We start from the raw sequence: 12,815 nt of genomic DNA on the forward strand, positions 1-12,815 counted from the left end.
TTGGCGCAACCAGCCTCCCGACACAAAATAGCACAGAGCAAGTTATGGACGGCATATAGCCACAGGCCGCTACTGTGCAACTGGACACATATACACATAATAACAAAAATACATTCACATGAGGTGATTTTTGCAGTACTTCAAAATTTATCAGTTCAAATTTTAAGGCTGGTTCAAAATTTCATGACACTCAAGAATATTTCACGGTACAACGGTGGGCAGTGTACATTGGCCGAGAATCACTTCTCTATTTAATAAGCTAAAATGAACTTCTTGACTAAACAAAATTTACTATGTTAACAAATTACACATTTTTAATACAAGTAGTACCATACAAAAGGTAACCACCTCCACCACTCATATTGATTTCGGGATGAGTTCGATTTGGAAGGACTTGATATTCCCGCATCCAAGTTTCACTTAGTCGTAAGTTCAGAGCCATGCCGGAAGATTTTAATGAAGAATACGAAGAAGTCAAAGGCTAGAAAAGAAAAGTAAATGAGAAGCTTATTTGAGAAGGTTATAAATAATGCATCAAGAGTACAAACAATTGGGCAACTAGTTAGTACCTAATTATGATCCTAGGACTAGGTTCGATTTATGGAAGAATATCAGCGACTAGATTCATTCGTCAGAATTAGTTCGCGGAGTCAAGTCCTTCAGAAAGATCGTAAGAATATGAAAAATACTCAGTAAATCTTTTTCCACTGCTGATTCGAGTCAGGGCGCCTGACCTCTGGTGCTGCTAATGGTAGATTTAGATTTTTAAATGTTAGCAATAGCTACAGATGGCTGCTATTGGATGGGATCTCTGGAGCATTGTATTCAATCAGTAGATGGTCCACTGTCTCATTGACTTTATTTTTTGGAAAAATCTGCAGAAAAGGGGCTGCGAGGGACTTCCAGATATGGTTGGTATCTTGCAGGTGAAGGCATTGTGGTTAAGTCCTAATGCACCGCCTCTTGTGATACAGTTCAGTGTTTTCAATAAGTTTAATTCGTTTAAAACTCGACAAACTTTTGAAGTCCCTTTGTTTTTATCGCCAACTTTCTCTCTTGTTAGCCACGACTAATTCAAGTAAGTTTTTATACTTTATATTCGATAATTATATTCATTTACATTTTTTACATCATATTTCATGATAATTCTATAATTGTATTCAACATTCTGTACGATACAATACATTTGACAAATATTTGACAGTGTTAGTGTTTTCATCACTGCCCCAGTCTCATGTCCCATTGAGACTGGGGCAAAGTGTCCGCAACTTCGTAAAAAAAGTGCAAATGGTACAAATGCAGTAATTATCACAATTAAGATAATTTGAGATTGCCATTGTATTCAAAGGAGCTCCTACATAATTAAAAAAAAGCACGTATCAAGGGTAGCATTCAAGCCTCATTGGTGCTTTTTTTTTTATTTTGCCATTATCTTATTGTAATTTATATTGAAGAATTCAAAAGCAAAAAATATTTGAAATTTTCACTGAAAGGGAAAAACCTATCTCCGTTTCTTACAAAGAATCAATTCAGTTAATTTTTGTATAGCCTGTCCCGAAATATACAAGTTCGTTTGAGAATTTCTATGATGAGCATGATGGGATGATCCAAAGTTATTTCAAGTCATACTAAAGTTACCAAAATACCCTGAAAGCATTCGATCATGGATTAGGAGATCGACAATTTGAATGGAGGATTAGACCACAAAATGCCAATCGCCAACATACCGCAAAAAATATTAGACTTAATTTGCAGTTGAGAAGGCCATTGATGAATTCGGTCTCCCAACCTGATTATTTTTGCCAGCTGTTATTCCCATACTATATTCCTCGGCTTGACATAGATATAATAGAACATATCTATCCGATTCTTCTATCAGATTGCCCTTTGACGATGATGTTTTGACGTTTTGACGATGGCCATTTTACACATCTGGCAAATTGGAGATTCAGTCCTCCCGGTACGACATAGATGTCTTCTAAAATTTTTAGTTCCTGTGACCATTTTTATGTCACACCCAATCAGTCGTAGGTTAACTTCAGTCAGAGTGAGATTAAACATAGGGACTAATCGCTTCATCTCATTATATCTAACCATTCTATCCCAGTTTTGCTCACCCTTCAAATACTCCAACTTCTCACCGCTGCCTTCCAGCAACTCTGAGAAACTAGAATAAACTTTCTAGTCCATTTTAAATTCAATTTTATGAATCTTTTCGACTTTTACAAAAAAAGGCAAAAAAACACTCAATGCCTACCGGATATTAAGTTTTCAGTGCTTAAATAAGAAATAAGCCAGCTCTAAGGCAATGCATCATTCTGTACTTCACTAAACTGTTTTTCACAAAAACTTAGCTCCCGCAATTAATGAGAACACTAATTAATTTACCTCCTAAATCAGATGTAGTATTTCAAAAATGTTATTTTAAATATCTATTAAAACCATGACTTGTCTTAGCCTGTCTTCAACCAACCACTTCAGTGAATCAATTCTCCTAATTAGTTTCCCGGGTATATCTTTTTTCTCTCGTGATATTTTCTCTGGGTTCAGACCGGAGCAATGTATGCTTTTCATGTTACGCCAATTTAGTTGCCAACTTCAACAATTCTCAGTAAATTACACCTTAGTTCCCCCAGTGCCTCCAGAGGAATGCAGGGCATAATTGAGTATTCTTCGATCTTCCCTCAATTTGGCCGCTGCAAAGATACCCTCTCATTCTGGAAGGAAAATTATCTAAAGGGCTCTTTCATAACGTTCAAGCATCCTACGGAACGACTTCGATAATCTAGTCAAGTAATTTTTTAGTCCAAACAATTCAGTTTTGATGGTAAAGATGAACCATTATTGTCAACAAAAGCAGGAGCAACCAAATAGGGAATTGCTGAGGTTGAAAAATTAGATGATGCACAATCCTGTACAAACATGCTGGTAATTAAAATGGCTCATTAATATAATTTATAAATATGGCTATTATAAATATGGCTATTATATTTATAATATGACTATTATAAATATGGCACTTTATGTGAAAAGTCTATGGTAAAGCTATGCTGTGACAAGAATCAAATTTCACTTTAGTGGCCATTCATTTCAAAGAAGAAAAGACTGAATAATTAAAACATAAAGAAAAACTTAAAATCAAGATTCCAAGAAAGAAGATGAAGTATTTTATATGCGAATGACTCTCCTCCACAAACCAGCCAAATTCTCGGAGGTCATAGGTCAATAGGTCGCATCCCAATTTACCTTTTTCTGTCAGTTCATCACTTAAATGGCTTTACTTACATTTTCAAAATGAACTAGACCCCCTTTCTCGTTTACACAGATAGTTAGAAATAAAAGTTTATAAAACCAAATAATTCATACCCATTCCGAAGGGAAAAAGTTTACCTTAAAAAAAATTACTCATTAAAAGTATTTGAAAAACTCAAAGCTTATTTTTGACGGCTTTGAACCTTTGAAAGTAGAAACTTTTTCATTTTGAAACTAATTTTTCAAAATTTCATTTTTAAAAAACTTCTGAATTACTATAATAAGAGAGTTTTATGTTACTTTTTTATTTTAAAACTGTAATAGACAAGAATAAACAAGCAAGCGCAGATTTTTCAATTTCTTTAGACAGCTTGAAATGCTAGGTGAGGGTACTCAGCATCTATTTAAATTTTACTTTTCATAGGAGAGCTATAATAAAAGTCTAAAGCTTTTTGTGTGTGTGTCATGAAGATTAGATAGGCAACTTTTATTAGTTATAAGATCAATTCAGTTTAACCTGATTTCACGTCCCCAGACCTAGGGGGCATTTAATAGTACCAGTCTTTGTGAAGCAAAACAAACAAAAAGAGTCATATAGGTCCCAGCAATAAGAAAATATATAGATCGAAATAGTCAACTTGTTTGCATTTTCTTCTTTAGTAAAGCTAAATAAATATTAAAATTATAAAACTACTCTGTCGTTTTAATATTAAAATAAACCCTTAGGGTATGCTCGTAAAATATATTTTACAACTATTTTCGTTAATTTTCAGGGGAAATTTATCCATTTTCCTTTCCAGAATTCTTTTCTCTTGAGTGAAATTCAGGGTTTTGACGGCTAAACAGCCATGAATATGTAATAAAAATATAAATTTAAATATATACATATATAATATATAAAAATATTACCTCAATGTGTGGAGAGAAGATAGCAAAGGAACGGGATGGTGCAAGTAATTTCAACAGGGGCAAAACCAAAGGCTCTGGCTGTCTCGTCACAATCACGAGTCCGTCCAATGGCATTTCTTGAATCTCTTTCCAAGCAGAGCATGCATCTTCCCAATTCTTTATGCTCATCTAAAACATTAAAAATGAGAATAATAAAAAAGATTCTGTACTAATGTTTAACAATCTATGCTTACCGAAACTTGCAGATGATCCATTCAACCTATACGGAGATGCCACTACTCTATTGGAGAAGACATGGGATATTTAATTTACTGGATCAGGAACGGGGGAGGGTCTAGTACCTGTTGAATGCGTTTCTGAGATTAAGAAGGGCCACGGTTCCACTGATTTTAATCATTTTTGCGCACATTTTTAATCTTTCCAGAATAAAACTTATTCATAGCGTATTAAAATAAAAAAAAAACATTTTTACGTTTCTCAAAGTATACCCTCCCTCCTTAAACTTACTCAATACACAAAAAAGCGATTTCCTGACAAATATTACCCTTTTCTGTCCTCTTTGATTTTTGAGCAATAATTGTATATTTATTTATACTATTTTCCGGAAACAGCTCCATATTTTTCCGGGAAAATTGGTATCCTGAGATATTCTCACCTAAAAAAATGATCTAGTCATTTGACCTATAGGTCAGAAGTTGGAGAAAATTCATTAAGAGCCTTAATTTTGGGAAAAAATATTTATGTAAGTGCTGTCATATTTATGACTACATTCGAAAAGCATATATACCTCATATTTGTCTCAGTAGTGGTTGTATCGTTTTAAGTGTCTATTATGCAGGCAAAATTACACAAGAAACAAATGATTAACAAGATATATATAAGTTGCAAAAATATTTATGGGGTTTCATCAAAAATTATAATATTTTAATTGAAACCTGGGAAATACCTGAAAATCTTAAAAGAAGTTTTACTTTCTATTAGGTTAAATCCAGAGATACGACAGAATGAAAACCAGTTAGCTTACGGTTTTCAACACAACAAAACGAACTTGATGAGATTGAATCACTGGAATTACATCTATGACGAATAAAACATTGCAAAAGGAACATGGCTCAGTATAAAATACCAAGCGTAATTAGTCCATTTACAAAAAGCGTTTTAAGTAGTTTCATAATACCTAGAGGACAAATGAACAACCTATACCTAACAAGGGATTACAACAATCAAAAAACTTCAAAAAGAAGAAATCTTAGACCTTGCATAGCATAGAGCTTGCAGAGCTCTGAGCAAGAGGCATACTTTCATCAAGCGTATTGTAACCAGGCATTCAACGATTTGATTCTTCCACAAAACTGTGCATATACGTGGATAAAGGAATTGGACTGGCAATACAACTGTTTATTATAAGTCATCGGGACCCTTCAACGTTCTATGTGTTCCCTGAGGAGCCCTCCATTTTCCGAGGAAAGAGTAGCAACATGCCACGTGCCGGGGCCCGGCTTCAAAGTTGGCTACAAAGGTTGTTTTTCTTAACTGGCATATTGACATTTCTGGCCAATAAAACGATCTAAAAAGGTCATTGTTTTAAGAAAGAATTCGTATTTTTACAAGGTTTAACCCGCCCCCTGCCAAAAAAAAGATCTGAATCTTGTAACCTGCCTGAAGCGTATGAAAACGTTCCGGTAAAAATGAGTCAGCTAATTTACATATCATCAGTCTAAACCATTAATCTTGATTAAAGCTAAAAAAAAACTCCATTAAACCAGATTATATTTAGAACTTACTTGCAAACAAAATACTGACGATTTGTTAGCGTCAATAAAGATTACAAAGATGTGAAACGGATGAAAAAAAAATCCGAGTTTCATTCAGCAGTGTTTGTCTCAGGAGATGTTTCAAATAAATCAAAATGAAGTAGATATTTCTAGGTCCTTCTTTCTCCTCCCAAATGGCGTGATTAATCCGAGGGCATAGGCCTCCAGGAAAATTTTTCAGTAATTTCCTTTGGTTAGAGCAGGCATAAACGTTTTATTTTTATGACTAAGTTTTTGGATCCTAGCGGAAGGGTAACTGTACATCAGCAAATATCTGTTCCCAGTTTTCTTTTATCTACATTATTGACTGTATTTGTCCAGTAGAATTGTTTTTGAAACTAAGGATCCCATGGGTACCTATCATTTGTGCTACCATATTATATAGATTACTTTATTGACAATAAAAAGCAATATATAAATAATTTAAAGCAATAGACAGGCTCCATCTTTAGCCAGAAAGAATTTGATAATATTTATCTGTTAAATATTTTTTTTTATTCCATAACAAATATTAGTTTAATTATTACTTTAAAAAGAAGACTGATGATAGGACAAAAATACAAAAGCCTGTCCTTTTATAGATGTTTATACATTCATGCTTGACATTTTGAATGAAAAAAACATTGACTGATAAGTGAATTTATCTACAGACGTAGAGCTGATAGAGTAAAATTGGTTTTATATTTATAATCAGAAACACAGTATAGCTAAAATCAGGTCAAAATCATAGGCACCAAAAAACAATACAGAACTGTGTGATCAGCGTTGTTTGTCTTAGGTAATCTTTTAGGTGATCTTTTTGTGGAATCAGGGCTGTCTAAAGCATTGAAGAGGGGCCTTGACATACCCAAATTTTAAAAAATCCCTTGAGATATTCTTCAGGTCAATGGGAAGAGGGATAAGACTTATTCCCAAACCCGCCTTCGTGTGAAGGAATATATCTAAGCGCACAACATGGCTACTAGGAAGGTGACAGCTCCCTTTCTATTGTAGAAATGATACTTCTTTGTAAATAGTAGGCGGAAGCGGCATACTCCCTCACCTCTAGGAATCAATCCTGGGCACTTCGAAAGACAGAGGAAGTTTTGCTAAATGTTAGTTAGGTTTGTTGATGATATAGAGCAAAAACAAGCTTTAAATCATCCTAAGAACCAAGTATGTCACTTACGCATCTACCCTCGTGGCTCTACGAATCCTAGCCCTTGAAGAAGGCAGGTAGCAGCTGACATACAAGTTCTAGCACCCCGTGCTTTTGAGTGCTACGCATCGTTCCGTACTAACTTCATCACTGGTGTCGCTACAAACACACCGCAAGAACAAGTTTGAAACAGTTTTGAAGCAGAACCAATCGTTTTAGGGACTCATTCGTTCCTTATTCTAGCAGTGTGAAAATTCGTGTTTTCTTAAAGCCCACTTTTTTTGGTGTCGACGAGCAGAGGCCTACCCAAAACGTCAATCCTCTCTTACCACCACCAATAAATTCATCCGTACATGACTTACTTAAAACCTGTTCATTTGTTTTCGTTTATTACACATTTAGAGGCTGACTCATATCTAATTAAAAATTTTCCGTGTTGCGAATGAAAGTACATTTCAAATGAAAATTGAAAGACAGTTACATAATAAATTTGCATAGATAAAGGGTGGATATGACTTGCCCAGAAACCCTTCTTATTAGGCATGTTTAGTCCCATTTTGGTTTCCATAATACTTTCAAGTTTGTTTTCTCTTTGTTTCTAAACTCAAACAACAGCAGAATGAATAATTTTTAAAAGTAGAATTTAGAATGAATAGAATAGAATGAATGAATAGAATTTAGAATGAATGCATTGTCACACAGCTATTATTCAAATAAAAATACTGCAGTCACAAAAACTTATCGAAGCATTAAACCACAGAAATAATTCAAAGCCATGCTTAATAAGTTTATATTTTAAAACTCAAAATTTAAAGCATTATTTGGGACTAATAGAAATAAATGACAGAAATCAATATGGAAGAATATTAGTCTTGGTATAAAAAAAAAGAAAAAAAACGAAAGTTATCTTAGAGAAATAAGATTGGTAAATACAAAACTACACATTTTATTCTTTACTGCGTCCCATGAAGTTCCCTCTTCCTTTAAATCAATTCTTGTAAGCCTCTCCCTGCCTTATAAGAATAAGTCTTGATTTTCATTTGACGCCATCCGAAGTGACAAAAAGTATTAAATCCATGAGCTCATCCTTTTCCTTTGTAACTATAATTCTCTCATAAAAGACCTATACGGGGGGATGGAATCATAATTTTTGTTCTGCTTCATTTTTGTGCATAGTAAGAAAAAAAAAAATCGGCCACGGTAAGTTGAAAGGCACTAAGCGATTTTTTAATCTTGTTTCTTAGCCTATATTATCAAAATGAGCTTGCTCTGTCAATTGGTTTAATCTATTTTTCCATATCATATTTGGTTCTTACAATTTCCCTTTTTTTCTTTCTTTTGAATTTTTTTTTCAAAAATTTGCCATAGCCATTTTCTCATTTTAGCAAATACTAAAAAATAAATCTGTGGTATCAAAATCGTCTCAACAGTTTCTTTGATGCCCAGGCTACTCACTGGTGTACAAACGACTATGTTAGACGAACTCATCAACCTGTTGAGCTATTTCGAAGTTTATTTTACGGACTTGCTTAACTGCATTCCGCTGTTTTTATGAGCAGCACAGAACCTTTCTTTTGGATGCATTTGTTGTCATTTATTGTCGTTTCGAGGACATTGTTTAGCTCAACCTTGTCGATCATTAGGCGTTTCAGCCATTTCATCGATGTCGCTGGTGTAGGCTAGCTTTTTGTAAGACCCTCCCCAATGTGTATGCCTAATGTTATTTTAAAAGACAGCTGTGAGGAAGAGGTTAGAAATCTCTGGGGACAGGAAGCATCATGGAATAGCTTCTCTGGACGTCTGGAAGCTGTCAGTAAGACCTACACTAGTGAAGAAAACGGCTTCTAAGTTTGGAGTACATACCTTTGATAATGTCGACTAGCTTTCGTGGGATTCTTCAATGAAGGAAGATATGCATAGGTATTTCTTGAAATAATGTCAAATGCATGTTTAAATTCAATGAGTTGGTACAGTGCAGCAAAACTCTTTTTTTTCTTTTTTTTTAATCTGGGACACTATTAAAATTCGGTTAATAGTCAATATTCCACGGCAAAAACCGGCTTATTGTTCTTCGACAAGAAAACTTAATGAAAATTGCTGCTTTTTTAAAACAGCAAAATATACTGTAAACATAAATACTTAATTTTTTTCCAAAAGGCCCCATATACCTTTTCCATTTTTAAAAATAGTTATAAATTTAGCCAATGATCAAAAATATAGTTAATATTTCTTGGATGCTTAAAAACACCTTCTTTGCACAAACTACTGCTTTTTAATAACAATAGAAAAGAGAAGTTTATTTTTTGGTTTTTTCGCTCTTCTGTAAATTCTTTTTCATAATATATTTTCTTTTGAATTAACACAGCCGAAGCACGTATTAATAATCTTATTATTATTATTAACTTATTAAACTATTACTAATAAAATACCTTAGGTTTCTTTGCAGTTTCCAAATCATTGATTTCTTCTAGCTTTCTTTTTTCGCCAATTCTCAACTTTTCATCATCCATGGAGATTTGTTCAGTCTCGGTAGAATCTTCACTTGTATCCTCAAAGCAAGGTTTCATATTCATCAGTTTCTTTAAATTGACAAAACTAAATGTTTTCAATATGTGTCTAACTTCTGATAAATTCATATACTCAATGCATTGACTAAAAATAAATTCAGAAGCTCATAATTCTGTTCAAAAATTATACAAAACAGGACAATAAAGATAAATGAGTTGAATAATTATACCTATGAAAAACTTTTGATTTTGGGTATAAATCAAGAATTATACCCAAGATCTTGTGAAATTTCAACAGAAAGAATCCAAACCTTGACTTTCTCGTCTTAGCTCTTCAATATGCACTATAATCCTTTTATTAAAAAAAAACAATATTTGTGAATAATATCTAGGTATTTAAACCAGTCAATCAGATGAAGGATCATTTTTAATTGTGGTGTAGGCAGAAAATAGCGCAGTCAGTCTAATCTTGATAATCCGTCATTCACCAACCCGACATGTTCGGTAGTCTGACAAGCTCCCAAGAGCCTTTGTAACCTGCTTCCGCTAGGAGAAGTAGCAACTACTCCTTATCTGAGATAATAGAGGCATTTGAATACTGATTTAAACAATGAAGAGGTATTCAACGAGAAGGTGGCAAGAAACGATGTAGAGCTAGATCAAATGCTGGAGAGAACGATGCTGCTAATGTTTGCGATGAGGCCTTGTCGGCAGCTGCTACGCATTTAGGTTGGTCCAAAAGCAGAATTCTGATGTAGAAACTTTTCAGACTCAAGATGCTTTTACATTATTTTCAGTGAGATAATATTTTTTTTTTATTTGCCAACAACTTTATCTGCATTAACTAGCACGTAATTTATGTAAAAATAAGTAGGCACAAAAACATATCATATACATTTTTCACAATCAGAATTTGCTATTTATGCACCTATTTGTCATTGTTTAAGTGGTACCTTTGCTATCTTCTTCATAACTTTATATCTTCTGAGCGGTTGTTGTCACTGGTGAGCAGACTACCAAACTCATCGACCAACTGATCTATTTCTATGTCTAGTTTTTAATTAAATTCTGTGGGTTTTATGAGCAGTACACAGCCTTTGTTCCGGAGGCATTTGTAGTCACTCGAAAAAAAAATAGTCACTTCGAGGACGTTGTTAGCCACAACTGGTAGATCATTAGGCCTTTCAGCCACTTCATCGGTGTCGTTGGTATTGGCAGGCTTTTTGTAAGAGCCCCTCCCCCCTCCCCATATGTGTGTGCCACCAGTTATTTTTAAAAGACTACTGTGAGGAAGAGGTTAAAAATTTCTGAAAAAGGAAGCATCCTGGAGGAACTCCTGTGGACGTCTGGAAGCTATCAGTGGGACCTTCACTTGTCATGACATATCTTCCAAATTTGGAGCACATATATTTGATAACGACGATTGGGTTTCGCGGAATTCTTTCTTAGAGGATACGCACAGGTAATTTCTCGAAATAAGGTCATATGCTTGTTTAAATTAAATGAGAGTTGGTACAGGTTGCGGCCGAACTCCAGATATTTTTTCCGAATCTGGTACACTGTGAAAATTCATCAATAGTCTACCTCCCAGGGAAAAAACCAGCTTACTGTTCTTGGACGACTGAGGATAACACAGCCTCTGAGATATATGCGGGTGAGGATTTTGAGGGTCTGGCTTGGGGGGGGGCGTGTACTTTTGGACATCTAAAATAGAGCCAAAATAGAAGGAGTTAATTCTCTTAGCATATAATCACTTTGTCGCAAATATGAGATATCAATGAAGGTAAAGAGGAAAAGTTGAAAATTTAGAGGCTGGTTAAGAACAAAAATGAAGATAAAATAATCTGTCAATTACAATTTTTAACACAGACTAAGAAAAATTTACTTCACCGTTTTCAATAAGTCGAAACTCCAGTTTTATTAAATTTGCATACTGTTCGTAATAATAGTCATAGTAGCCAAAGCTGGAAGTTTAGAAATTTCGTACTTAGTATTAATGAGCTGTTTGGCAACAGTGAGCTTAATAAACATATCTAAAAAAACGAACTCAAGGTAGCAAGTATTTCAATAAAATCATCTCTAGTGACGTCAATTGGGGGAGGCGAATCGATAAAACAACAAAATTCCCCTCTTCCTGTAGATTTGAGAAAATACATTTTTTTTATGGATCTTAATCTCAAAAGACGTAAAATAAATGGTCCTTTTCCCTCTGCATTTTCAAGAATGAGGGCTACTAATCATCTCCCTGATTTGGTGGATTTTTTTAAAGGAGAGATGGGGAGAATGTCCAGACCAATCTCCAGGGGGGAGATACATTTTACTATCCACGCTTAGAAATGAATCTCGAAATTTTTGTCAGGTGTTGATTTAACTATTTAAGGGCAAAATTTCATGTTTTGTGGCAGAAAAAAGCAAAAAAGTAACGAATTGATATCGTTTTAGCTCTTTAGTCCCTCCATATTTCTGATTAGAGAATCCCCCTCCCCTTCATCGCCAACATCTGTAGAGGCATTGGTTCGAACTAATTAACCCTAGAGAACAGCAAGTTATAGCAATTAGGTAACACGGAAATTGTGATTTTTCGTTGCTGCGTCAGAGAAGTAGAAAACACATAGAAGACCAAGTGGACAGTAATTTATGGTATATAACTTTGTCTTTTCTGACTTCTAATTATTTTGATGACTGACACATTAGTTTTGTTTAAGTATTTTATCCGCTGCCAAAATTTTTCGTTGCCAGAAAAGATGAAGTCGATCTTCAAGGCCCACTCACGAGGGAAATTGTAAAACTGTATGTTTTTATATGTCTTTTCTCGTATTTTATCGTTTATGTTGGTTCTCGAATATCAACAGTCACTTCAAATCACTTCTAATCGGGTAAAGCTTTTCGATTAATACACAGGCAGATTCATGGGCGTACGGAAGGGGACGGGGGGCAGCTCCCCCCTTCCCTAGAACTTCAAATTTACACTAAATATGGCTGAAAAAGCAGTTGATAAAAAGTAGATAGTTGAAAAAGCTGGAAATAAACAGCAGGAATGACAAAATAAAAGTCAAACAAGTAGCAATTATCCATAATGTCTTGGAAAGACTTAGCTCTAATCCAAGAAGATTAATACTGAAGCTTACTAATGATTTATGATTTTTGGTGATTACTTATTAATAAAGATTTCATAGGTATGATAGAAATTGCTGG

At 34.4% G+C, this 12,815-nt stretch overlaps 1 protein-coding gene across 2 annotated transcripts in view; it reads right to left on the reverse strand.

Annotated features, from left to right (window-relative positions):
• Positions 1-287: 287 nt before the first annotated feature.
• Positions 288-12,815, reverse strand: part of LOC136027074 (tRNA (adenine(58)-N(1))-methyltransferase non-catalytic subunit TRM6-like) — a 52,227-nt gene continuing 39,699 nt past the window's right edge. For both annotated transcript variants that reach the window (XM_065704011.1, XM_065704012.1), the window contains exons 7-9: positions 9,543-9,765; positions 4,162-4,329; positions 288-481 (exon numbers count right to left, since the gene is read on the reverse strand). In XM_065704011.1, coding sequence (XP_065560083.1) covers positions 305-481; positions 4,162-4,329; positions 9,543-9,765 — 568 coding nt within the window. In that variant the 3' untranslated portion in view covers positions 288-304. The remainder of the gene's footprint in view (positions 482-4,161; positions 4,330-9,542; positions 9,766-12,815) is intronic.

The sequence above is a fragment of the Artemia franciscana genome, chromosome 5 (genome assembly GCF_032884065.1).
Source record: "Artemia franciscana chromosome 5, ASM3288406v1, whole genome shotgun sequence".
NCBI lineage: Eukaryota > Metazoa > Arthropoda > Branchiopoda > Anostraca > Artemiidae > Artemia > Artemia franciscana.